The sequence below is a fragment of the Macaca thibetana genome, chromosome 3, assembly GCF_024542745.1.
Source record: "Macaca thibetana thibetana isolate TM-01 chromosome 3, ASM2454274v1, whole genome shotgun sequence".
In the NCBI taxonomy this organism is placed as follows: Eukaryota; Metazoa; Chordata; class Mammalia; order Primates; family Cercopithecidae; genus Macaca; species Macaca thibetana.
In genome coordinates, this window is record NC_065580.1 from 16,030,590 (window position 1) to 16,058,160 (window position 27,571).

Consider the following 27,571-nt stretch of genomic DNA (forward strand, 5'->3'; position numbering starts at 1 on the left):
GAGGATGCTTTCCAGTGTGAAGGAGTGTGAGGGAGCAGGCACAGACACAGTGAGAACAGGGTCATTTTATTGGTATAGAGACTGCAGAGGGACTGGGGGCTTTAGCTGTTCGCAGCTATGGTATTCTTAATCCAGGTCAAATAGTTGTAGACCTTGGTGTAGACTCCAGGCTTGTTCTTCTGGGCACAGCCATCGCCCCAGGAGACAATGCCTTGGAGCTGTCCGTTGGAGACAACAGGGCCACCAGAGTCACCCTAGGGTGAAGAAGGTACAAGTTGTATGGAGAGATGGAGGAGGAATATAGCTATATTTACTCTGAACCTTAAAAGACCCCTTTCCAGCCAGCTCTGTGGCTCCACGTCCTTCTCATGGTGGCCCATTCTCTGTTCTTCCTAAGCAGACAGCATGCAACCCAAGGGAGCCTTCCTCACTTCTCACTGGGGGCACCGCAGGGAGCATCCTTAGCCCCACCACCTTGGGAGTTCAAATCTTTTTCTCGGGTGGGGCCTGGGTATCAGTGGGAGCCTCAGCATGGGAAGGGTTTTCCAAGTCACCTGGCAAGAATCCTTGCCTCCCTCAAGGAAGCCCGCACAGAACATGTTGCTGGTAATCCTTCCAGGGTAGGAGGCTTCACACTTAGCCTGGGTCAGCACAGGAGCTTCCAGGCACTGCAGCTCATCTGGGTAGTCGGCTGTGAGGATCAGGCAGAGATCAAAGAAAGTCAAAATGTGGGTCAGGCTTTAGAAGGAGACAATAATCTAGGATGGAACATTGAAGAGGAACATTGTCTCTGGGGAGGACTCCAAAACATAAGTCCTGGAAAGGGATTCTGGTTTTAGTTCCCAGAATGATCACTGTTGAACCCCTCTAAGACATGATCATAGCCAGTTCTCCATTTGTCCTGTCTTTTGATTTTAGGAGTCAAGTCCTTGAGACTTTGCATCCTCTGGTGCCCAGTACAGAGCCTGTGTGTGATGGGCGCTAGAAATGCGTCTTAACCCTGGAGACGAGAGGATTTAAGTTAAGGGGCATGCTTCATTCTGGAAATTGTGAGGATGGAGGGAAGTAGAAGGACAAAGGGTCCCACTCACCACCAGAGCTCAGAGTGTTTCCCCAGCCAGAGATGAGGCACTTGGCGCCAGCAGCTGGAGGGGCGGTGGGCAGAGAGATGGTGGACACGCGGGCATTGATGACGGCAGGTGAGGAGAGCTTGATCAGCAGGATGTCATTGTTCAGAGTATTCCTGTTATAACTGGGGTGGCGGATGATCTTGGCTGCATTGATGAACTGCTCAGTTCCCTCCACGACTTCGATGTTGTGCTCTCCCAGTCTCACCTGGATGCGGCTGATGGACAGGGAAGGCATGGGGAAGACCTTCTCTCACAGCCGGGGCACCCATCCCACCTTCCCCAGAGTCCTTAAGCTCCCTGCTCATGGACAGCTCTGGAGGGATCAGGTGGGCTGTGTAGCCATATCACATGGGCAGTAGAGGGATGTGGGTCAGTGCAGGTGTGACACCCAGGACCTTTCTGCTTCAGAGGTTGGTGGTAGTGAGGTGGGGAAGAGGCAAAGGGATCCCAACGGAGGCTGCTCCTCAACCAGCCTTCGCAGTCTCTTTCCCACAATCTCCACAGTCACCAGCACTGTGGGCACAAGGAGATCCTTGTAGTTTTCCCAGCGTTCTTCACCCCAGGCCTTTGCTAACTGTGCACAGTGCCTGTTCCTCCCTCCCTTCTTGGCCTGGTGAGCACCACCCTTCTGTGTAATCTAATCCAAGGGTAGCCACAGCATTAGTATCTCCTGGGAACTTGTTAGAAATGTAAATTCTTGGGCCTTACCCCCACCTACTGATCAGAACCTTGGGGATGGGACCCAGTGATTTGTGCCTTAACAAGCCTGCAGGTGTTTCTGGTGCATACTCAGGTTTGAGAGTTCTTTGCCTAGGCAGAGTTTCTCAGCTCTGTCTATGCACTCTACAGTTACCAGAAGTAGACTGTTATATACTCAGATATTCACACCCTCTTTCTGAAAATTTTGAGTTAATTGCCCTGGGATGGGACAGAGGCATTAGTATTTTTGAACTCTTTCTTAGGTGGCTTTATTGTGTAGCTAACCAACAAAAGGTACTTGCCTGCTTTTCTCACTAGCTCTGACCACCCCAAGATCATCCCTGCCTGCTTTTATGACCACAACCCTTGCTATTTCATGGATTTGCCTGGGTGTGAGAGGTTCCTGTCTTGTGTTCACTCTCTGCTCTGGAGAGTCAGCTGCTGCCAACAAGTTTTCTTTTCCACCACCTCTCCCCTCCATCTTACCCAGCCTCAGTATTTCTCTGGGCTGAAGCCATGCTCCACCAGGCAGCCTGGCTTGCAGCTTTGCCGTCAGGGGCCCCACACTTACGTCTTGTAGCAGTGACCTGCTGACACCACCCACTGGTTGTTAATGAGGGCGCCACCGCAGAAGTGGTAGCCAGAATTCAGGGACACCTGGTAGGGGAGAGAATTCTTCCCACAGGTGTAGCCCCCAACGATCTTGTCATCATCGTCAAAGGGGGCAGCAACTGGAGTGGAGACGGAGGGGAGAAGGCAAGTCAGTAGCATGTTAGGGGTGCTGCTCCCAGCCTGCAGTTGCTTCCTTCTAATTAGAAATGGTTCACAAGCACAGTGACGCTAGGCAAGGAAGGGAGCGCAGCCACCCATGGTGAGCATCACTGGATGTGTCTCCCAAGTCTCTGTGTCTCCAGGGCACGTTGCAAGGTACCCAGTGGGGCTCAGACCTCTCCTGGGGTCACTAGGCTGAGGTCGCAAGGAATGTCCTCACAATGCTTTCAGTGGGATAGGAGTTGGGATGTGATTGTCTCACCCACTGAGTGCTTCTCTCTTTTATTCATGAGCTGTGTACTTTTCCTGGCTATTTGAGTCCTGGATTGTCAGGATACTTTGGCCAAGCTAGGAAAACCCCCTGGCTGTGGAGAACTTGCCGTGACCAGCTTCCCCCATAGCTCAGATCTGTGCAGTTAGGGCCGCGTTTAGGGCAGCCCCCAGGTTCACTTCGACAGAAGAAGGGTAGATGTTGTTATTGGCCAATAGTATAGCAATTCTTAACCTTGGCTGTATGCCTGGAAATATTAAGAATCACCTGGGATGCTTAAAAGCCCAGAACACAAGCTGCCCCCCCGACAAATGAAGTTAGAATGTCTAGAGCTGAGTCTCTGGCATGAGTAATTTTTCAACCTCCCCACGTGCATTCGAGGTTAAGAGCAGCTCTAGTGGTGCTATTGTGGTGCTGTAGGAGCCAAGCCTGAAACCTGCTGCTTCATTTCTTGGGCCAGCCCCACCTGACCTCCTTTCCTAGCTTTTCCAACCACAGCTCGGATAATGATGAACAACAGTGGTGGGAGTGAAATCAGGGAGAAGTTGAAACAGGAGAGCCTTAAAGAGAGCCCATACAGGATGGGAACTAGAGATGCCATATGGAGGAAATAAAATATCAGAGCACAGTCAAAAGGGGATAGGTAGCAAGAATGGAAGGGCATGTGTCTGCCAGGAGATGGTGTGCGTGGAGCCTAAGGCAGGGCATGATACTCACCAGCAGCTCCCACAAAGGTAAGGATCAGGAGTGGATTCATGGCAGTACAAAGTGCCTGACTGGTGGTGGAGGACCCATCTTTATACCTCCCGAGGATTGGGAGAGGAGGTGTCTGTGAGGTGAAGGTCACCACTCCTCTCAGCACAAACACACCTGCAGCTTCCCAGGGTCTTGCATCAGCTCGGCTATGTTTGGCCACTCTGTGGGTTTGTGATTTAAAAGTGATAAGGAAACTTGCCTTCTGAGAGGAGAGAGGGTGATTGGCCGTTTCCTACAAGGATGGTGAGATGGGGAAGACAGGGAAAACCAAGCCCCGGATCACACAGCTGGGCTTTCTTAGGCCCAGGAGATGAGGCTTAGAAGGAGGGAAAATGGCCTCGCTATTTAGGAATCCTTTTATCTATTGGGGATGTATTTAATGTTCTTAAGGAAGGACAAGCGTTGGTAACAACCTTGGCTTTTCAGTGTCCTGGAGCCCCCAAGAGAGGAGCAAAGTCTTATCTAAGGCTCATTCTTGTGAAAATGAAGATGCTTCTCTCCAGTCAGTGTGCGGGAAGGTCAAATCCAAGACTTTGGGAACAAGAATTCCAACACTAAGGGATGAGGGGAAGGGAGACTCACATTTCATAGGATTCTGGGCTTCCAGATGGCTCTCCTTCCTACCAAGGCTTAAGGATGGGAAGTGTTGCAAAGAAGGAGGGGCACAGATTAGTTAGGTTGCTCAGTGCATCTGGAGGATGGAAAACCGATAGCACACTCCTCCCGTTCTTCAATGTGAAGACATTTGTCTGTCTCATGTGCATCGTGTCATAAGTTCTTTTCATGCAGCCTCACGGTTGCCCTGGCAAGCTGCACTCAGGGCGATGCAAACTGACCCACCTGGTCAGGGCTGTCAGCCTGAACCACAATGGCATGCTAGAGTTTCGACCATGATCAATCTGGGTTATGATCTGATCTGAGAATCAGCAGTAGGTAGAGATTACATGGTAAATGGGTCACATATTGGGTTCAAAAAAGAAGATGTGGAGGGGCGGATCTAGAATTTTCTATCTTAGATGCTGTGAGATTATGCTGGGCTCAGTACAAAGTGAATCTTCCCAGACAATATCCTGATTTGGACCCTAGCAAGGTTGCTAAGACACAGTTGTGTAATTGACTGAGGCACAACTTGGCCAGAGCAGTGTGGAGATGGAGATGCTGTCTCCGCTCAAGTCTAACGATGTAAGAAAAGAAGAAGCTTCCTTATGAGAGTGCTTTCCCTTCTTAGCAACTCAGAGCTCGGGTTGGTGATGGGCAGGAGTGAGCAGGGTTCAAGTTTGAATTCTTTGAAAGGTAAAAGAAGGAGAGATGTCCTGGAGACGGTGAACAAAATGAGCAAAGCTCAGAAACTTGGTGGTGAAATTGGACATGGCCAGGGGGATAGAGGGAGGAAGCAAATGGAAACAAGAGGGAATTGGAAAAAATGCCAAAGTGGGACCCATGGAGTTGAGAGGACACACAGAGTACCTTTGAGTTCAGCTCCTGCCATGGCCACCGAGCCAACTTCTCCACAGTCAGGAGACCCACTGCTCGGAGACCCTCTCTCCACCTCGTACGTCCTCTAATCATGGATGGGCTCATACCTAACACTGCTATATTTAGATGGTGCATGGTGCCTGACAGCTTTAGAAGAGTTTTCACGTAAGCAACCGTGGTACATTGTTTTCATTTTGGTGACTTTCACAGTTTAACTTCCCACAGACATACTAATTGTGATTTTTGCAGAGCAAAAGTGTTTCCATTTATAGAGGAAGACAATGAGATTCAGAATGATTCTGTCTTGCTAAGAATACAGATCTTGGCAGAGCTGACCATAAGACCAACAAGCCGTGGAGAGCATTGTGAAGTGTGGGAATTGCTGCAGGTGGCATCTAAAAGGAGATTTATTGAGGATCAAGGCACAGGTCCCCAGAGGACAAACCGTACATCTGATTCCTTCCTGGTGCTTTTCTTCCTGGCAGAAATAGATGATTGAATTCATCTTTCTCCTGGCACCTTGTCTCAGAGCGTTACCTTGCCACAGTTCCAGAGCCATCCAGGCCATGACTGCCATGTAGATGACACACCTCTCTGCTCATGAATAACTGGCCAAGCCTGAGGTAACCAGGTTTTGGAGCATTGATAATATGGACTTTTCCTGTGTTGTCCCTAAGCATGTTGTTTCATTTTGTCCCCTTGTCATGGGATCTTCACAGAACTCCTGCCTTAGCGGATAAGGAGAGACTCTTGCTCTAGCAAGTGTAGACACGATACCAGTGTGCACTAAACAGGGAGGTGAACCTTGGTAGAAGATGGAAAATGTGTTTGGAAAAGGGGATTTTTGGATCAGGTGCTTGTGCTCTGACTCTCTGTCTGAAAGGGAACACCCAAGAATATGAGGATTTCTGTATCTAGAGCTTGAAGACTAGCCTTCTCCAGAATTTTGCGCTCTTCCTTAAATGATCACAGTATATGGTCAGCTTTCTTCAAAAAGGAATGACCTTACAGTCAGAGAAGACAGCTATAGGTGGAGACTGTTACCCCGTACTATAGACTCAGATATGTAGGATAGGCTCAGATCCAGCTGCCCAAGCACAATTTGGAGGACATGTCATTCTGGATCCTGTTCATTCTGAACTATAGATTTCTTTGTCTACTTCTCTAATACATCTTTCTGGCTTGTGGTTAGTGCTTAGCACAGCAAACCACTGACCTTCAATTATAACAGTGAATCATATCAGTGTGCTTACTATATACCATGTAACTTACTATACAGCAGGTAACTCATATAAGTTAAGAATATTTTTTCATTTTATCATCACAATCACCTTGGGATTTTACATTTTAGAGATGATGAAATGATCATTTTACAGATGATCAAATGAGCTTTCTGGAGGTGCAGTGATTCTTCCATCTCCCAGAGCAGCAGCTCCCAGTCAGAGCCGGCCGTGCCTGAACTCAATACCTTGGCAAAGCAACCAGAGCCAGAAAGAACCATGGGAGAAGATTTCAATGACTTTCAGCAACTTTGTCCCCCTTTTTTTCTCGTTTCCTCTCCTGCATTTTTCTCCATCTCCAGGTACAGTTCTGGATGTGGATGCCTGTACCAACCCAAAAACACTTGAGATTCATTCCTAATACCACAATTAATCTCGATATTCATCCCCCCACCTTTAAAATCAGATCTCACCTACCTGCTTGGGTCAGAGAGATGTGTTTTAAAATCCCCAAGGAAGGAGGCAGGGACTGTGCCCTCAGATGATTATTCGTGAAGTGGATTTATGCTTAATTTCAGTTTAAGAGAATGTTGCTGTGTCTCTGCCCAGGACAGGCAGCCCATTGTGGTCCTGGGTGAGGAGGGAAGCCCACAGAGACCCAGGGTTTGTGACCTGTGGCTGCCAGTGTCTGCAGAGCCAGAATTGAGCTAATCCCTTGAAAGAATGAGTGCTGATGGGCAGGTGTATGGTCGGTTGCTATGGGGCTTGTTGATCTGTCAAATTCCAGGTGACAAGATCAACGCATGCTTGATGGGCCCCTTCCCAGCAGGCTCTGGTGGCTGCAACCTGGTTCAGGTGTGGAAGGTCATACTACTTTGCCTTTGGTTTTTCTTTGAAAAACAAACAATGAAAGACAGATGAAAACAAGAATTCTACCAGTGGGCAGGCAGGAATTCTCTTCTGGAAAAGGGATATTTGTAGCTCCTCCCCATGTTGGCCTTGAAAGAGCTTGGTTTTGGCGTGGCTATTATTAAAATGTCAAAAAAATAGAAGACGCTGGTGAGGCTGCAGAGGAAAGGGAACACTTATACACTGTTGGCCAGAGTGTAAATCAGTTCATGGAAAAATTAATGCAGAAAGCAGTTTGGAGTTTTCTGAAATAATTTAAAACAGAACCAGCATTCCACCCAGCAATTCCTTTAGTGGGCTTTTATCCAAAGGAAAATAATTTTTTCTGCCAAAAAGACACATGGTCTTGCATATCCGTCACAGCACTATTCACAATACAAAGCCATGGAATCGATCTAGGTGGCCATCAGCAATAGAATGGATAAAGGAAATGTGGTACATATACACCGTGGAATACTATGCAGCCAAGAAAAGAATGAAATCATGTCCTTTGCAGAAACATGGATGGAGCTGAAGATCACAATCCTAAGCAAATTAACATAGGAACAGAAAACCAAATATCAGGTTCTCACTTATAATTTTGAGCTGAGCATTGGGTACACATGGATATAAAGATGGGAACCGGAGACACTGCAACTACTAGAGGGAAGAGAGAAGGAGGGTGGAAAGGGCTGAAAAACTACCTATTGGGTACTAAGCTCACTGCCTGAGTGATGAGATCATTTGTGCCCCAATGCTCAGCATCACACAATATACGCATGTAACAATCCTGCACATGTAGCCGCTGAATCTAAAATGAAAGTTGAAATTATTATTATTTTTTTAAATGGGACCTGGACCAGAAGTGGTGGCTCATGCCTATAATCCCAAAACTTTGGATCACTTGAGGTCAGGAGTTCAAAACCAGCCTGGACAACATGGTGAAACCATGTCACTACTTTAAAAAAAAAAAAAAAAAAAATTAGCTGGGCATGGTGGCGCGTGACTGTAATCCCAGCTACTTGGGAGGCTGAATCACATCAACCCTGGAGGCGGAGGTTGTAGTGAGCAGAGATCATACCACGGCACTCCAATCTGGCTGTAGTTGAGCCAGAAGGAGATGTTTTGTGTGAAGGCTGAGGTGGGGGCTCTTCAGAGCCTCTGTGAGAAGGAGGCCCTAAGCCGTGGCTGTGGAGAGAGTTGTGGCTTTCTGCTTCTTTGCCCTTTGATCTGGACCCACAGGTGAACAATTCCAGCCTCGATCCCGAGCACACACTCTGGAGACCTTCATATCTCACGGTTCCATGTGAGCAAATGGACTGAGAAAGCTTTGTGGCCTGAGAAAATGCAGCCCCTTGACCTGGCTCTCACACAGCATTTTCTCTTGCATTTAGAATAAGCTTTTTTTTTTTTTTTTTTGCTTATTTTGTATTTTTGGTGGTGGTGGTAGTGGTTTATTTTACACTGAACATTTGGAAGAAATGTCGTGGTTACTTGTGATTTTCATGCCCTGTTTCTGCTGGCAACCCTTCTGAGTGGGGTGACTCACTCTCCTGTGTAAAGAGTCTAAGTCGCCCAGGTAGGAAGTGGAAGCAGCCGTCTGGAAGGCCATTGGGATCCTTATGTCTGTCTCTTGGCTTCAGGTAACCAGCTGGGCTTTGAAAGCAATGATCTGAATGGACACAGAAAATAATGCAAACTAACACTCCCCACCCAGCCCAGACCTGTTTATACGAAGCGTTTGGTTCTTCCCTTGACTTGAGTGATGATGATATTCAGAAGAGGCATTGACATTACGGTAAGAAAGGGAAAAAATGTATCTGTTTTGTCTATCTATCTACTTTATATGTATCTCTACAAGCAGACAAACCCAAGGCTGTAAAGTGAACTAGGGTCTGAGTTTGGACTCCATAAAAACTAAATCCATGTAGAACAAAGTGATGTTTGTATGCAGTGAATTTCTGGGTAACCCAGGTGTATCTGTCCATTTTGTGTGAGCCCTGAGCCCTGTTTTCCTCTGAAGATAGTGAGTGGTAGCCGTCTCCTCACACAAACCACACATCTGGAGCACAGATGGCCCTCTCAAGGTAATTGATAGTAGACATTTACTGTTTACCAAACAAGTGGCTGATGCATACATGGGTGTATTCCACAGCAAGTGGACTGCAGTCCCCTGTGTTGGCCAGGAATGCTGTGCTCCATGTGGAGGTTTTACTCTACTCATCACTGCAATTTGCACGCTGCTCCGTGGACACTTGGAGGCCTGTGCTGTGTTCCCTGTAACAGGAAATGTGCTCTGAACTTGTCTGTCTCCCTTGGCTGCTCCTGGTCCTTTAAACCAGCTCCAGGGGTGTCCACAACCACTTGGGTCAGAAGGTGAAGGTGGAATTTCAAAGAGAAGCTTGCTTGGATCTTTGGTGACAAACTTGGATGAGTTACGGCCCCAACATGGGCCCTCTCAGAATTGCCAGTAGGAGGCTTTGGCAGGTGCCACAGGTGCTGCGGAGCCTGCCTCCCTCTGCTGTGTCCAGTGGGCTCAAGCCAGCCAATGTGTGTCCAGAGTGGCTGGATCATGTTATAGCCCTCAGATGTCTTTCCTTCCACCTTTTATAAAGAGTCCCAAGTAACTTGTAGTGTTTCAAAGGCAAGCAAATTTTATGAAAAGGAATCCTTCTTCAGTTGATTGATCATATGGGTGAATCCTGAACCTCTCTAGTTTCGTTCCCTGGTCGGAGTGGGGAGCTGTTTGTAGCTGTGGGATTCACTGTGGCGTCCTACCCCAAAGGCAAAGAAGAGTGCAGAGCTGGGCTTGATTCCCAAGTCACAGTCAGGCTCCCGCTATGGTAGGCGGGACATCTCTCTAGCTGCTCACAGAGATGGAACTAGGGAATTGAGGGAGAGTTAGGGGTCCAGGGAGATTTACTTGAGTCTGATTTTCCAGGTGAATGAGAAGGGCAGGCTTGGTCCAGGGTTTGGTGCCTAAACATTCCTGGGAGAGGCACATCATCACCAACAGCATTTGTCATTATTGTTGTATGTTAGCAACAAGATTCAGCTGGTCAGATTTTTTGGGCCACCTTGAAAATGCTGACATTTTCTGTGCTGTGATTGTGCTGAAGGCAAAGTAGCTCCAACCACTGTGAGAACCCAAATAAAAATCAATACCCCCCACCAAAGACCACCATTCTGAAACACACGTTTCTCTAGAAACAGTAACAAAGCCCCTCTTTCTCTGAAGCTTCTTATTATTTTTGGATTCCATTTCTTTTTATGTGCCAATCTAGTGTACCATGCAACACATTTTGGGAGCTGGGGGCTCTGCTTACATTTAAGGGAGACAGTCCTGTCTGACCTGAGAGTGGAGGATGCTTTCCAGTGTGAAGGAGTGTGAGGCAGCAGGCACAGACACAGACAATGAGAGAAGGGTCACTTTATTGGTACTGAGACTGCAGAGGGACTGGGGGCTTTAGCTGTTGGCAGCTATGGTGTCCTTAATCCAGTCCACATAGTTGTAGACCTTGGTGTAGACTCCAGGCCTCCTCTTCAGGGCACAGCCATAGCCCCAGGAGACAATACCTTGGAGCTGTCCATTGCAGACCACAGGGCCACCAGAGTCACCCTGGGGTGAAGAAGGTACAAGTTGTATGGAGAGAGAGATGGAGGAGGAATATAGCTACATTCACTCTGAACCTTAAAAGACCCCTTTCTAGCTAGCTCTGTGCCTCCACGTCCTTCTATGGTGGTGGCCCATTCTCTGTTCTTCCTAAGCAGTCAGCATGCAGCCCAAGGGAGCCTTCCTCACTTCTCCATGGGGACACTGCAGGGAACCTCCTCAACCCTGCCACACTGGGAGTTCAAATCTTTTTCCCAGATGGGGCCTGGGTATCAGTGGGAACTTCAGCATGGGAAAGGTTGTTCAAATCACCTGGCAGGAATCCTTGCCTCCCTCAAGGAAGCCCACACAGAACATGTTGCTGGTAATCCGGAAAGGGTAGGAGAGTTTACACCTAGCCTGGGTCAGCACAGGAGCGTCCAGGCACTGCAGCTCATCTGGGTAGTCAGCTGTGAGGATCAGGAAGAGATCAAAGAAAGTCGAAATGTGGGTCAGGCCAGAGAAGGAGACAATAATCTAGGATGGAACACTGAAGAGGAACACTGCCCCTGGAGAGGACTCCAAAACATAAGTCCTGGCAAGGGGCTCTGGCTTTTAGTTCCCAGAATGATCATTGTTGAACCTAATACACGATCATAGCAAGTTCTCCATTTGTCCTGTCTCTTGATTTTAGGAGCCAAGTCCTTGAGACTTTGCGTCTCTCTGGTGTCCAGTGCAGAGCCTGTGTGTAATGGGCACTGGAAATGTGTCTTAAGCCTGGAGGTGACAGGTTTTAAGTTAAGGGGCATGGTTTGTTCTGGAAATTGTGAGGATGGAGGGAAGTAGAAGGGCGAAGGGTCCCACTCACCGCCAGAGCTCAGAGTGTTGCCCCAACCGGAGATGAGGCACTCGGTGCCAGCAGCTGGAGGGGCATTGGGCAGAGAGATGGTGGACACGTAGTCATTGATGACGGCAGGCGTGGAGAGCTTGATCAGCATGATGTCATTGTTCAGAGTATTCCCGTTGTATTTGGGGTGGCGGATGATCTTGGTTGCATTGATGAACTGCTCATTCCCCTCCAGGACTTCGATGTTGTGTTCTCCCAGTCTCACCTCGATGTGGCTGATAGGCAGGGCAGGCATGGTGAAGACCTTCTCTCATAGCCACGGCACCCTTCCCGCTTCCCCAGGGTCCTTAAGCTCCCTGCTCATGGACTGCTCTGTAGACATCGGGTGTGATGTGCGGCCATATCTCATAGGCAGGAGAGCAATGTGGGTCAGTGCAGGTGTGAGACCCAGAATATTTCTGCTTCAGAGGTTGGTGGTAGTGGGGTGGGGAAGAGTCAAAGGGATCCCAGAGGAGGCTGCTCCTCAATCTGCCTTCCTAGCCTCTTTCCCACAGTCTCCACAGTCACTAGCACTGTGGGCACAAGTAGCTCCTTGTAATTTTCCCAGCATTATTCACCCCAGGCCTTTGCTAACTGCGCACAGTGACTTCCTCCCTTCCTTTTTGGCCTGGTGAGCAACACACTTCTCTGCATTCTAATCCAAGGGTAGCCATAGCATTAGAATCTCCTGGGAACTTGTTAGAAATGTAAATTCTTCATCCTTACCCCCATCTACTGATCAGAACCTTGGGGATGGTACTCAGTGATTTCTGCCTTAACAAGCTTGTAGGTGTTTCTGGTGCATACTCAGGTTTGAGAGTTCTTGTTGTAGGCGGTGGTTCTCAGCTCTGTCTATGCACTCTACAGTTACCAAGGTAGAGTGTGAAATACTCACTGACATTCACAACCTCTTCCTGAAAATTTTGTGTTAATTGCCCTGGGATAGGACACAGGCTTCAGTGTTTTAAAAAAACTCTTTCTTAGGTGGCTTTAATGTGTGGCTAACCAGCAAAAGGTACATCCCTGCTTTTCTCACTAGCTCTGAGCACCCCAAGATCATCACTGACTGCTTTTATGACCACAGCCCTTGCTGTTTCATGGATTTACCTTGGTGTGAGACGTTCCTGTCTTGTGTTCACTCTGGTCTGCAGAATCAGCTGCTGCCAGCAAGTTTTCTTCTCCACCACCTCTCCCATCCATCTCACCCAACCTCAGTATTTGCTTGGGCTGAAGCCATGCTCTCCCAGGCAGCCTGGCTGGGAGTTTTGCAGTGAGGCACCCCACACTTACGGCTTGTAGCAGTGACCGGCTGAAACCACCCACTGTTCGCTGATGAGGGAGCCACCACAGAAGTGGTAGCCAGAATTCAGGGACACCTGGTAGGGGACAGAATTCTCCTCACAGGTGTTGCCCCCAACGATCTTGTCATCATCGTCAAAGGGGACAGCAACTGGAGTGGAGATGGGAAGGGAGAAGGCAAGTCAGTAGCATGTTAGGGGTGGTGCTCCCAGCCTGCGGTTGCTTCCTTCTCATTTGAAATCCTTAAGAAGCACAGTGAGGCTACGCAAGGGAGGGATGGCTGCCATCCCTGGTGAGCATCACTGGATGTGGCTTCCAAGTCTCTGTGTCTCCAGGGCACATTGCTAGGTACCCTGTGGGTGTTCAGATCTCTCCTGGGGTCACCAGGCTGAGGTCGCAAGGAATTTCCTCACAATACTTCCAGTGGGACAGGAGTTGTTGGGATGTGCTTGTCTCACCCACTGAGTGCTTCTCGCTTTGTTCATCAGCTGTGTACCTCTCCTGGCTATTGGAGCCCTGGCTTGTCAGGATAATTTGACCAAGCTAGGAAAACGCCCTGGCTGCGCAGACCTGACCACGACCAGATTCCCTCATAGCTCAGAACAGTGGAGTCAGGGCAGATTTGAGGGCAGCCCCCAGGCTCACTTTGACAGAACAAAGGTAGACGTTGTTATTGGCTAATAGGACAGCAATTCTTAACCTTGGCTGCATGCCTTGAAATGTTACAAATCATCTGGGAAGCTTAAAAACCCAGAACATAGGTTGCACCCCAGACAATGAAGTTAGAATTTCTAGAGCTGAGTCTCTGGCATGAGTAATTTTTCAACCTCTCCAGGTGCATTTGAGGTTAAGAGCAGCTATAGTGGTGCTATTCTCCTGCTGTCAGAGCCAAACCTGAAGCCTTCTGCTTCATTTCATGGTCCAGCCCCACCTGGCCTCCCTTCTCAGCTTCTCCATTCACATGTTGGATATAGATGAATGGCAGTGGTGGGAGTGAAATTAGGGAGAAGTTGAAACAGGTGAGGCTTAAAGCGAGCCCAAGGGGGATGGGAAGTAGAGATGCCAGATGGAGGAAACAGAATATTGGAGTAAAGTCAAAAGAGAAGAGGCAGCAAGAGTGGAAGGACTTGTGTCTGCCAGGAAAGGGTGTGGGTGGGGCCTGAGGCAGGGCATGATACTCACCAGCAGCTCCCACAAAGGTAAGGATCAGGAATAGATTCATGGTGGTAGAGTGTCCCTGACTGGTGGTGGAGGACCCATCTTTATACCTCCTGAGGATCGGGAGAGGAGGTGACTGTGAGGTGAAGGTCACCATTCCTCTCAGCACAAACACACCTGCAGCTTTCCCCTTCCCAGGGTCTTGCATCAGCTCGGCTGTGTTTGGCCACTCTGTGGGTTTGTGATTCACAGGTGATAAGGAAACTTGCCTTCTGAGAGCAGAGAGGGAGACCGGCTGTTTCCTGCAAGGATGCTGGGATGGGAAAGACAGGGAAAGCCAAGTTCTGGATCACATAGCTGGGCTTTCTTAGGCCGAGGAGATGATGGTTAGAAGGAAGGAGAGTGGCCTGGCTGTTTAGGAGTCTTTTTGACTACTGGGGATGTATTTAATGTACTTAAGGAAGGACAAGCATTGGTAACAAGCTTGGCTTTTGAGTGTCCTGGATCCCCCAAGAGAGGAGGAAAGTCTTATCTAAGGCTCATTCCTGTGAAAATAAAGATGCTTCTCTCCAGTCAGTGTGCGGGAAGGTCAAATCCAAGACCTTGGGAACAAGAATTCCAACACTAAGGGGTAAGGAGAAGGGAAACTCGCATTCCATAGGATTCTGGGCTTCCAGATGGCTCTCCTTCCTATCAAGGCTAAAGGATGGGAAGTGTTGCAAAGAAGGAGGGGACACAGGTTAGGTAGGAACTTACTCAGTGCATCTGGAGGATGGAAAACCAGTGGTGCACTCCTCCCTGTCTACAATGTGAAGACATTTGTCTCTCTCATGTGTATCCTGTCGCAGGTTCTTTCTATGCAGCCTCACGGTTGCCCTGGCAACCTGCACTCAGGGTGATGCAAACTGACCCACCTGCTCGGGGCTAACAGTCTGAACCAGAATGACATGCCCCTGATCAGATGTCAGAGTTTGGACCACAGTAAATCTGTGTTATGATCTGATCTTAGAATCAGCAGTAGGTAGAGATTTTAGCACATGTTAAATGGGTCGCATGTTGGATTCAGTGATGGAAATTTAGAGGGGTGGATCTAGAATTTTCTATCTTAGATGCAGTGAGATTACACTGGGCTCAGTAGAAAGTGAATCTTTCCAGAGAATATCCTGATTTGGGCCCTACCGAGGCTACTAAACACAGTTGTGTAATTGACTGAGGCACAACCTGGCCAGAGCAGTGTGGAGATGGGAATGCTGTCTCCACTCAAGTCTAATGATGTAAGGAAAGAAGGAGCTTCCTTATGAGGGTGCTTTCCCTTCTCAGCAACTCAGAGCTCAGGTTGGTGATGGGCAGGAGTGAGCAGAGTTCAAGGTTGAATTGTTTGAAAGGTAAAAGTATCAGGGATGTTCTGGAGACAGTGAACCAAATGAGAAAAGATCAGAAACTTGGTAGTGAAATTGGACATGGCCAGGGGATAGAGGGAGGAAGCAAATGGAAACCAGAGAGAATTGGAAAAAAATGCCTAAGTGGTGTCTGTGGCGTTGAGAGGACACACAGAGTAACTTCAGTTTCAGCTCCTAGAATGGCTTCTGAACCAGTTTCCCCACAGCCAGGAGACCCACTGTTCAGACACCCCTCTCCACCCCGTACCCCCTCTAATCAGTGATGGGCTCATAGCTAACACTGCTATATTTAGATGGTCCACGGTGCCTGACAGCTTTGCAAGAGTTTTCACGTAAGTAACAGTGGTGAATTACTTTTCATTTTTGCTGAGTTTCACAGTTTAACTTCCCACAAACATGGTAATTATGATTTGTGCAGAGCAAAATAATTTCCACTTATAGAGGAAGACAATGAGATTCAGAATGATTCTGTCTTGCCCAAGAATACAGATCTTGGCAGAGCTGACCATAAGACCAACAGAAGCCATGGAGAGCGTTGTGAAGTGTAGGAATTGCTGCAGGTGGCATCAAAAAGGAGATTTACTGAGGATAGAGGCAGAGGTCCCCAGAGGTCAAACTGTACGTTTGATTCCTTCCTAGTTCTTTTCTTCCTGGCAGAAATAGATGATTGAATTCGTCTTTCTTCTGGCAGCTTGTCTCAGAGCCTTACCTTGCCACAGTTCCAGACCCATCCAGGCCTTGACTGCCATGTAGATGACACACCTCTCTGCTCACGAACAACTGGCCAAGCCTCAAGTAGCCAGGTTTTGGAGCATTGATAATATGGGCTTTTCCCATGTTGTCCCTAAACATGTTTTGTTTTTTCTCCTTGTCATGGGGTCTTCACAGAACTCCTCCATTAGAGAATAAGGAGAGACTCTTGCTCTAGCAACTGTAGACACTAGTGTGCACTAAACAGGGAGGTGAACCTTGGTAGAAGATGGAAAATTTGTTTGGTAAAAGGGATTTTTGGATCAGTGCTTGTGGTTCTGACTCTCTGAAACAGAACACCTAAGAATATGAGGATTTTCTGTATCTAGAGCTTGAAGTCTAGACTTCTCCAGTATTTTGCGCTCTTCCTTAAATGATCACAGTATAGTCTGAGGTCAGCTTTCTTCAAAAGGAATGACCTTGCAGGCAGAGAAGACAGCTATAGGTGGAGACTGTTACCTCATATTGTAGACTCAGATATGTAGGACAGGTTCAGATCCAGCTGCCCAAGCTCCATTTGGAGGACATGCCATTCTTGGTACTGTTCATTCTGAACTACAGATTTCTTTTGTCTATTTCTTTAAGACATCTCTCTGGATTGTGGTTAGTGCTTAGCCCACCAAACCACTGTCCTTCAATTATAACAGTGAATTGTATCTGTGTGCTTACTATATAGCACATAACTTACTATACAACATGTAACTCATTTAAGTTAAGAATGATTTTTTCATTTTATCATCACAAACACCTATGGGATTGCCCATTTTACAGATGATCAAATGAGCTTTCTGGAGGTGAAGTGACTCTTCCATCTCCCAGAGCAGCAGCTCCCAGCCAGAGCCCACCCTCCCTGTACTCAAGACCTTGGCAAAGCAACCAGAGTCAGAAAGAACCATGAGAGAAGCTTTCCGTGACTTTCAGCCACTTTGTTCCTCTTTTTTTCTCCTCTCCTCTCCTGCATTTTTCCCTATCTCCAGGTACAGTTCGGGATGTGGATACCTGTCCCAACACAAAAACACTTGGGGATTCATTCCTGATACCCCAATACTTCCCGATTTTCTCCCCTTTCAAGTCAGATCTCACCTACCTGTTTGGGTCAGAGAGATGTGAGTGTTAAAATCCCCGAGGAAGGAGGCAGGGGCTGTGCCCTCAGATGGTTATTGGTGAAGGGAATTTATCCTTAATTTCAGTTTAAGAGAATGTTGCTGTGTCTCTGCCTAGGACAGGCAGCCCATTGTGTCCGTGGGTGATGAGGGAAGTCCACAGAGACCCAGGATTTGTGACGTGTGGCTGCCAATGTCTGCAGAGCCAGAATTGAGCTTGAAAGGATGGGCGCTGATGGGCAGTTGTATGGTAAGTTGCTATGGGGCTTGTTGATCTCTCAAATTCCAGGTGGCAAGATCAATGCATGCTTGATGGACCACTTCCCAGCAGGCTCTGGTGGCTGCAAACTTTTTCTGGTGTCGAAGATCCTACCACTTTACCTTTGGGTTTTCTTTGAAAAACAGGCAATGAAAGACAGATGAAAACAAGAGTTCTACCAGTGGGCAGGCAATAATTCTCTTCTGGAAAAGGGATGTTTGTGGTTCTTCCCCACATTGTCCTTGAAAGAGCTTGGCTACAGAGTGGCTATTAATAAAATGTCAAAAAAACAGAAGGGGCTGGTTAGGCTGCAGAGGAAAGGGAACACTTACACATGGTTGGCCAGAGTATAAATTAGTTCATGGAAAAATTAATGCAGAAAGCATTTTGGAGATTTCTGAAATAATTTAAAACAGAACTACCTTTCCACCAAGCAATTCCTTTACTGGGCATTTACCTAAAGGAAAATAATTGTTCTGCCAAAAAGACACATGCTCTAGAAAGCCCTTAACAGCACTATTCACAGCAGCAAAGCCATGAAATCAACCTAGGTGGCCATCAGTGGTAAACTGGATTAAGGAAATGTGGTACATATACACCATGGAATACTATGCAGCCATGAAAAGAATGAAAACATGTCCTTTGCAACAACATGGATGGAGGTGGAGACCATAATCCTAAGCAAATTAACATAGGAATGGAAAACCAAATATCACGTTCTCATGTATAAGTGGGAGCTGAGCATTGGGTACACATGAACATAAAGATGGGAAGAGTAGACACTGCAACTACTAGAGGGAAGAGAGAAGGAGGGTGGAAAGGGCTGAAAAACTACCTGTTGGGTACTAAGCTCACTGCCTGAGTGATGAGATCATTTGTGCCCCAAACCTCAGCATCACACAATACACCCATGTAACAAACCTGCACATGTACCCCCTGAATCTAAAATAAAAGTTGAAATTTTTAAATGGAACCTGGGCAAGGAGCAGTAGCTCACGCCTGTAATCCCAGCACTTTGGATCACTTGAGGTCAGGAGTTCAAAACCAGCCTGGCCAACATAGTGAAACCCTGTCTCTACTAAAAATACAAAAAAAGAAAAAGAAAGAAAAGAAAGAAAAAGAAAGAAAAAAGGAAGGAAGGGAGGGAGGGAGGAAGGAAGAAAGGAAGGAAGGAAGAAAGAAAAAGAAAGAAGGAAAAGAAAGAAAGAAAAAAGAAAGAAAGGAAGAAAGAAGAAAAAGAAAAAAAAGAAAGAAAGAAAGAAAAAGAAAAAAGAAAGAAAGAAAGAAAGAAAGAAAAAGAAAGAAAAAGAAAGAAAAAGCAAGCAAGCAAGCAAGCAGGCAGGCAAGCAAGCAAGCAAGCAAGCAAGCAAGCAAGCAAGCAAGCAAGAAGAAAGAAAGAAAGAAAGAAAGAAAGAAAGGAAAGAAAGAAAGAAAGAAGGAAAGACATTAGCTGGGCATGGTCGCGGGCGCCTGTAACCCCAGCTATTTGGAAGACTGAATCACTTCAACTTGGGAGCCAGAGGTTGCAGTGAACAGAGATCATGTCATGGCACTCCAGCCTGGCTATAGTTCATCCAGAAAGAGATGTTTTGTGTAAAGGTTGAGGTGGGGTCTCTTTGACGACTCTGTGAGAAGGAGGCCCTAAGTCGTGGCAGTGGACAGAGTTGCAGCTTTCTGCCTCTTTGCCCTTTGGTCTGGACCCACAGGTGAACTGTACCAGCCTCGATCCCAAGCACACTTTCTATAGACCTTCACATCTCATGGTTCCGTGTGAGCAAATGGACAGGGAAAGCTGTATGGTCTGAGAAAAGGCAACCCCTGGGCTGGCTCTCATACAGTATTTTGTCTTGAATTTTGAATAAGCCTTATTTTTTTAATCTTGTTTTGTGTTTTTCATGGTGGTAGTGGTGGTGGTTTATTTTACACAGACCACTTAGAAGAAATCCCATGGTTATCTGTCATTTTCATGCCCTGTTTTTTCTGCTGGCAACCCATCTGAGTAGGGTGACTCACTTTTCTGTGTAAAGAGTCTATGTGGCCCAGGTAGGAGGTGGAAGCAGCTGTCTGGAATGTCATGCCATTGGGATGCTTGTATCTGTGTCTTGGCTTCAGGTAACCAGCTGGGCTTTGTTAGGAATGATATGAATGGAGACAGAAAACAGTGGAAACTAACACTCCCCACCCATCCCTGTTTCTGTGAAGCATTTGGTTCTTCCTTTTACACTTGAGTGACGATGATATTCAGACCAGGCATTGACATTACAGTAAGAAATGAAAAAAGTGAATCTGTCTTGTCTGTCTGTCTATCTACTGGATATATATCTCCAAAAGCAGACAAACCCAAGGCTGTAAAGTGAACTAGGGTCTGTGTTTCGATCCATAAAAACCAAATCCATGTTGAACAAAGGGATGTTTATATGCAGTGACTTTCTGGGTGACCCGTGTGTATCTGTCCATTATGTGTGAGCCCTGAGCCCTGTTTTCCTCTGAAGATAGTGAGTGGTAGCAGTCTCCTCACACGATTCACACATCTGGAGCACAGATGGCCCTCTCAAGGTAGTTGATCTTACACATCTACTTTTACCAAACAAGTGTCTGATGCTTACTTGGGTGTATTCCACAGCATGTGGACTGCGGTGCCCTGTGTTTGCCAGGAATGCTGTGCTCTATGTAGGGGTTTTACTCTACTCATCACTGCAATTTGCATGCTGCTTCGTGGACACTTGGAGGCCTGTGCTTTGTTCCCTGTAACTGGAAGTGTGCTCTGAACATGTCTGTCTCCCTTGCCTGCTCCTGGCCCTTGGTACCAGCTCCCAGGGGTGTCCACAAGCACTGGGGACAGAAGGTGAAGGTGGAATTTCAAAGAGAAGCTTGCTTGGATCTTCGGCGACAAGCTTGGATGAGCTATGGGCCCTCTCAGAATTGCCAGGAGGAGGCTTTGGCAGGTGCCACAGGTGCCACAGGTAACCTGTCTCCATCCGCTGCGTCCAGTGGGTGAAAGCCAGCCAACATGTGACCAGAGTGGCTGGATGGTGTCACAGCCCTCAGATGTCTTTCCTTCCACCTTTTTTAAAGAGTCCCAAGTAACTCAGTTGAAGTATCTCAAAGGTAAGAAAGTTTTATGAAAATGAATCCTTCCTCAGTTAATTGATCAATAGGGTGAATCCTGACCCTCTCCAGTTTCTTTCCCTGATCAGCGTGGGGAGCTGTGGTAGCTGTGCGATTCACTGCGGCATCCTATCCCAAAGGCAGAGAAGACAAAAATGAAACTTGCAGAGCTGGGCTTGATTCCCAAGTCACAGTCAGGCTCCCGCTATGGTAGACCAGACATCTCTCTAGCTGCTCACAGAGATGGAACTAGGGAATTGAGGAAAGAGTTAGGGGCCAGGGAGATTTACTTGAGTCTGATTTTCCAGGTGAATGAGAAGGGAGGGCTTGGTGCCAACACATTCCTGGGAGAGGCACGTCATCACCAATAGCATTTGTCATTGTATGTTAGCAATAAGATTCAGCTGATCAGATTTTTTGGGCCACCTCGAAGATGCTGACACATTTTCTGTGCTGTGATTGCTCTGAAGGCAGAATAGCTCTAACCACTGTGAGAACCCAAATAAAAATCAATACCTCCCCCAAGACCACCTTTCTGAAACACACTTTTCTCTAGAAAACACTGCCCCCTTTCTCCCAAGCTTCTTATTAGTTTTGGATTCCATTTCTTTGTATGTGCTAATCTAGTGTACCATGGAACACATATTGGGAGTTGCGGGCTCTCCTTACCTTTAAGGGGGACTGTTGTGTCTGACCTGAGATTGGAGGATGCTTTCCAGTGTGAAGGAGGGTGAGGGAGCAGGCACAGACACAGGGAGAACAGGGTCATTTTATTGGTATAGAGACTGCAGAGAGACTGGGGCTTTAGCCATTGGCAGCTATGGTGTCCTTAATCTAGGCCAAATAGTTGTAGACCTTGGTGTAGACTCCAGGCTTGTTTTTCTGGGCACAGCCATTGCCCCAGGAGACAATGCCTTGGAGCTGTCCGTTGGAGACCACAGGGCCACCAGAGTCCCCCTGGGGGAAGAAGGGACAAGTTGTATGGAGAGATAGAGGAGGAATATAGCTATATTTACTCTGAACCTTAAAAGACCCCTTTCCAGCCAGCTCTGTGGCTCCACATCCTTCTCACGGTGGCCCATTCTCTGTTCTTCCTAAGCAGACAGCATGCAGCCCAAGGGAGCCTTCCTCACTTCTCATTGGGGGCACTGCAGGGAGCCTCCTTAGCCCTGCCACCTTGGGAGTTCAAATCTTTTTCTCGGGTGGGCTCTGGCTGTCAGTGGGAGCCTCAGCATGGGAAGGGTTTTCCAAATCAGCTGGCAAGAATCCTTGCCTCCCTCAAGGAAGCCCACACAGAACATGTTGCTGGTAATCCTTCCAGTGTAGGAGGCTTCACACTCAGCCTGGGTCAGCACAGGAGTGTCCAGGCACTGCAGCTCGTCTGGGTAGTCGGCTGTGAGGATCAGGAAGAGATCAAAGAAAGTCGAAATGTGGGTCAGCTCAGAGAAGGAGACAATAATATAGGATGGAACATTGAAGAGTAACACTGACCCTGGAGAGGGCTCCAAAACATGCGTCCTGGCAAGAGGCTCTGGCTTTTAGTTCCCAGAATGATCATTGTTGAACCCCTCCCAAGACGTGATCATACCAAGTTCTCCATTTGTCTGGTCTCTTGATTTTAGGAGCCAACTCCTGGAGACTTTGCATCCTCTGATGCCCAGTGCAGAGCCCGTGTGTGATGGGCACTAGAAATGCGTCTTAACCCTGGAGGTGAGAAGATTTAAGTTAAGGGGCATGGTTTATTCTGGAAATTGTGAGGATGGAGGGAAGTAGAAGGGCAAAGGTTGCCACTCACCGCCAGAGCTCAGAGTGTTGCCCCAGCCGGAGATGAGGCACTTGGTGCCTGCGGCTGGAGGGGCAGTGGGCAGAGAGATGGTGGACACGTGGGTATTGATGATGGCAGGTGAGGAGAGCTTGATCAGCAGGATGTCATTGCTCAGAGTATTCCTGTTGTATTTGGGGTGGCGGATGATCTTGGCTGCATTGATGAACTGCTCAGTCCCCTCCAGGACTTCGATGTTGTGCTCTCCCAGTATCACCTGGATGCAGCTGATAGGCAGAGCAGGCATGGTGAAGACCTTCTCTCACAGCTGGGGCACCCATCCCACCTTCCCCAGGGTCCTCACGTTCCCTGCTCATGGACAGATCTGGAGGCATGGGGTGGGGTGTGTGACCATAACACATGGGCAGGAGAGGGATGTGGGTCAGTGCATGTGTGAGATCCAGGACCTTTCTGCTTCAGAGGTTGGTGGTAGTGAGGTGGGGCAGAGTCAAAGGGATCCCACAGGAGGCTGCTCCTCAACCTGCCTTCCCAGCCTCTTTCCCACAGTCTCCACAGTCACTAGCACTGTGGGCACAAGGAGCTCCTTGAAGTTTCCCCAGCATTCTTCACCCCAGGTCTTTGCTAACTGTGCACAGTGCCTGTTCCTCCCTCCCTTCTTGGCCTGGTGAGCATCACCCTTCTGTGTAATCTAATCCAAGCGTAGCCACAGCATTAGCATCTCCTGGGAACTTGTTAGAAATGTAAATTCTTGGGCCTTACCCCCACCTACTGATCAGAACCTTGGGGATGGGACCCAGTGATTTGTGCCTTAACAAGTCTGCAGGTCGTTCTGATGCATGCTCAGGTTTGAGAGTTCTTAGTGTAGGTCATGGTTCTCAGCTCTGTCTATACACTGTACAGTTACCAGAGTAGAGTGTGAAATACTCACTGATATTCATACCCTCTTCCTGAAAACTTTGAGTTAATTGCCCTGAGATAGGACACAGTTATCAGTATTTTTAAAAATTCTTTCTTAGGTGGCTTTATTGTGTAGCTAACCAGCAAAAGGTACTTGCCTGCTTTTCCCACTAGCTCTGACCACCCCAAGATCATCCCTGCCTGCTTTTATGACCACAACCCTTGCTGTTTCATGGATTTGCCTGGGTGTGAGAGGTTCCTGTCTCGTGTTCACTCTCTGCTCTGGAGAGTCAGCTGCTGCCTACAAATTATCTCCACCACCTCTCCCCTCCATCTCACCCAGCCTCAGTATTTCTCTGGGCTGAAGCCATGCTCTCCGAGGCAGCCTGGCTTGGAGCTTTGCAGTCAGGGGCCCCACACTTATGGGTTGTAGCAGTGACCTGCTGACACCACCCACTGTTTGCTAGTGAGGGAGCCACCGCAGAACTGGGAGCCAGAATGCAGGGACACCTAGTAGGGGAAAGAATTCTTCTCACAGGTGTAGTCTCCAGTGATCTTGTCATCCTCGTCAAAGGGGGCAGCAACTAGCGTTGGAATGATAAGGAAGAATACAAGTCAGTAGCATGTTAGGGGTGGTGCTCCCAGTCTGGAGTTGCTTTCTTCTAATTAGAAATGGATAACAAGTACAGTGAGGCTAGGCAAGGGAGGGAGCGCTGGCACCCCTGGTGAGCATCACTGGATGTCTCTCCCAAGTCTGTGTCTCCAGGGCATGTAGCTAGGTACCTGGTCGGGGCTTAGATCTCTCCTGGGGTCACTAGGCTGAGGTCACAATGAATGTCCTCACAATGCTTTCAGTGGGATAGGAGTTGGGATGTGATTGTCTCATCCACTGAGTGCTTCTCTCTTTTACTCATCAGCTGTGTACTTCTCCTGGCTATTTGAGTCCTGGATTGTCAGGATACTTTGGCCAAGCTAGGAAAACCCCCTGATTGCATAGAACTTGGCATGACCAGCTTCCCCCATAGCTCAGATCTGTGGAGTCAGGGCAGAGTTGAGGGCAGACCCCAGGCTCACTTCGACAGAACAAATGTAGACGTTGTTATTGGCCAATAGTACAGCAATTCTTAACTTTGGCTGTATGTTACAGCCTGGAAATGTTACAAATCACCTGAATGCTTAAAAGCCCAGAACACAAGCTGCACCCCAGACAAATGAAGTTAGAATGTCTAGAGCTGAGTCTCTGGCATGAGTAATTTTTCAACCTCCCCAGGTTCATCTGAGGTTAAGAGCAACTCTAGTGGTGCTATTGGGGTGCGGTGGGAGCCAAGCCTGAAGCCTGCTGCTTCATTTCGTGGTCCAGCCCCACCTGACCTCCCTTCCCAGCTTCTCCAACCACAGCTCGGATATAGATGAACAACAGTGGTGGGAGTGAAATCAGGGAGAAGCTGAAACAGGTGAGGCTTAAAGAGAGCCCAAGGAGGATGGGAAGTAGAGATGCCAGATGGAGGAAATAGAATATCAGAGCACAGTCAAAAGAGGAGAGGTAGCAAGAATGGAAGGGCATGTGTCTGCCAGGAAACGGTGTGGGTGGAACCTGAGGCAGGGCATGATACTCACCAGCAGCTCCCACAAAGGTAAGGATCAGGAGTGGATTCATGGCAGTAGAAAGTGCCTGACTGGTGGTGGAGGACCCATCTTTATACCTCCCCGAGGATTGGGAGGGAGGTGTCTGTGTGGTGAGGGTCACCACTCCTACCAGGACCAACAAACCTGCAGCTTTCCCCTTCCCAGGGTCTCGCATCAGCTCGGCTATGTTTGGCCACTCTGTGGGTTTGTGATTCACAGGTGATAAGGAAACTTGTCTTCTGAGAGGAGAGAGGGAGACCGGCTGTTTCCTGCAAGGATGCTGGGATGGGGAAGACAGGGAAAGCCAAGTCCCGGATCACACAGCTGGGCTTTCTTAGGCTCTGGAGATGAGGGTTAGAAGGAGGAAGAATGGTCTGGCTGTTTAAGAATCCTTTTAACTATTGAGGATGTATTTAATGTACTTAAGGAAGGGGAAGTGTTGGTAACAAGCTTGGCTTTTCAGTGTCCTAGATCCCCGAAGAGAGGAGGAAAGTCTTATCTAAGGCTCTTTCCTGTGAAAATGAAGATGCTTCTCTCCAGTCAGTGTGCGGGCATGTCAAATCCAAGATTTTGGGAACAAGAATTCCAACACTAAGGGATAAGGAGAAGGGAGACTCGAATTCCACAGGATTCTGGGCTTCCAGATGGTTCTCCTTCCTACCAAGGCTTAAGGATGGGAAGTGTTACAAAGAAGGAGGGGACACAGGTTATGTAGGAACTTACTCAGTTCATCTGGAGGATGGAAAATCAATGGTGCACTCCTCCTCCCCTTCTTCAATGTGAAGACATTTGTCTGTCTCATGTGTATCCTGTCATAGGATCTTTTCATGCAGCCTCACTGTTGCCCTGGCAACCTGCACTCAGGGTGATGCAAGGTGACCCACTTGCTCGGGGCTGACAGCATTAACCAGAATGACATGGCCCCGATCAGATGTCAGAGTTTGGACCATGGTAAATCTGGGTTACAATCTGATCTGAGAATGAGCAGTAGGTAGGGATTTGAGCACATGGCAAATGGGTCACATATTGTGTTCAATAACGAAGATGTGGAGGGGTGGGTCTAGAATGTCTTAGATGCAGTGAGATTATGCTGGGCTCAGTACAAAGTGAATCTTCCCAGAGAATATCCTGATTTGGGCCCTACCAAGGCCACTAAGACACAGTTGTGTAATTGACTGAGGCACAACTTGGCCAGAGCAGTGTGGAGATGGAGATGCTGTCTCCGCTCAAGTCTAATGATGTAAGGAAAGAAGGAACTTCCTTATAGGGTACTTTCCCTTCTTAGCAACTCAGAACTCAGGTTTGTGATGGGCAGGAGTGAGCTGAGTTCAAGTTTGAATTATTTGAAAGGTAGAAGAAGCAGGGGTGTTCTGGAGAAGATAAACAAAATGAGCAAAGCTCAGAAACTTGGTGGTGAAATTGGACATGGCCAGGGGATAGAGGGAGGAAGAAATGGAAACCAGAAGGAATTGGAAAAAAATGCCAAAGTGGGGCCCATGGAGTTGAGAGGACATACAGAGTACCTTTGGGTTCAACTTCTGGCGTGGCCGCCGAGCCAGCTTCCCCACAGTCAGGAGACCCACTGCTCAGAGACCCCCTCTCCACCTTAATCATTGATGAGCTCTAATCACTGATGGGCTCATACCTAACACTGCTATATTTAGATGGTGCATGGTGCCTGACAGTTTTACAAGAATTTTCACAGAAGCAACAGTCATGCATTGTTTTCATTTTTGGTGAGTTTCACAGTTTAACTTCCCACAAACATGCAAATTATGATTTGTGCAGAGCGAAAGTATTTCCATTTATAAAGGAAGAGACTGAGATATAGAATGATTCTGTCTTTCCCAAGAATACAGATCTTGGCAGAGCTGATCATAAGGCTGACAAGCCATGGAGAGCGTTGTGAAGTGTGGGAATTGCTGCAGGTGGCATCTAAAAGGAGATTCATTGAGGATCAAGACAGAGGTTCCCAGAGGACAAACTGTACATCTGATTCCTTCCTGGTGCTTTTCTTCCTGGCAGACAGAGACGATTGAATTCGTCTTCCTCCTGGCACCATGTCTCAGAGCCTTACCTTGCCACATTTCCAGACCCATCCAGGCCATGACTACCCTGTAGATGACACACCTCTCTGCTCACGAATAACTGGCCAAGTCTGAGGTAACCAGGTTTTGGAGCATTGATAATATGGGCTTTTACTGTGTTGTCCCTAAACATGTTGTTTCATTTTGCCCCTTGTCATGAGGTCTTCACAGAACTCCTGCCTTAGTGGATAAGAAGAGACTCTTGCTCTAGCGAGTGTAGACACCAGTGTGTACTAAACAGGGATGTGAGCCTTGGTAGAAGATGGAAAATTTGTTTGGAAATAGGAATTTTTGGATCAGTGCTTGTGACTCTGATTCTCTGTCTGAAAGGGAACACCCAAGAATATGAGGATTTCTGTATCTAGAGCTTGAAGACTAGCCTTCTCCAGTATTTTGCGCTCTTCCTTAAATG

General features: G+C 47.8%; 2 protein-coding genes and 1 gene segment (V, D, J or C); all 3 read right to left on the reverse strand.

Annotated features, from left to right (window-relative positions):
* The window catches only part of LOC126951110 (probable non-functional T cell receptor beta variable 7-3), a 632,711-nt gene that overhangs the window by 109,806 nt on the left and 495,334 nt on the right, over positions 1–27,571 (reverse strand).
* LOC126951109 (M1-specific T cell receptor beta chain-like) overlaps positions 1–27,571 on the reverse strand; it is a 418,381-nt gene that overhangs the window by 58,447 nt on the left and 332,363 nt on the right. The gene's annotated exons all lie outside the window — the stretch shown is intronic.
* On the reverse strand, positions 50–26,286 carry LOC126951078 (putative trypsin-6). 5 transcript variants are annotated; one of them, XM_050784967.1, is made up of 6 exons: positions 25,796–26,286; positions 25,064–25,352; positions 2,401–2,560; positions 1,092–1,345; positions 555–691; positions 50–254 (listed from the first exon to the last, which is right to left on the reverse strand). In XM_050784967.1, the coding sequence occupies exons 2-6, from the start codon at positions 25,245–25,247 to the stop codon at positions 102–104; spliced, it is 888 nt and encodes a 295-aa protein (XP_050640924.1). In that variant the 5' UTR covers positions 25,248–25,352; positions 25,796–26,286; the 3' UTR covers positions 50–101. The 5 variants fall into 5 exon arrangements, with proteins under 5 accessions (XP_050640924.1, XP_050640925.1, XP_050640928.1 ...); XM_050784970.1 differs by lacking the exons at positions 50–254; positions 555–691; positions 1,092–1,345; ... (1 more) ...; positions 25,064–25,352; positions 25,796–26,286 and adding exons at positions 10,661–10,830; positions 11,137–11,273; positions 11,672–11,925; ... (1 more) ...; positions 12,980–13,139; positions 14,171–14,218; XM_050784968.1 differs by lacking the exon at positions 25,796–26,286 and having other exon boundaries at positions 25,064–25,759.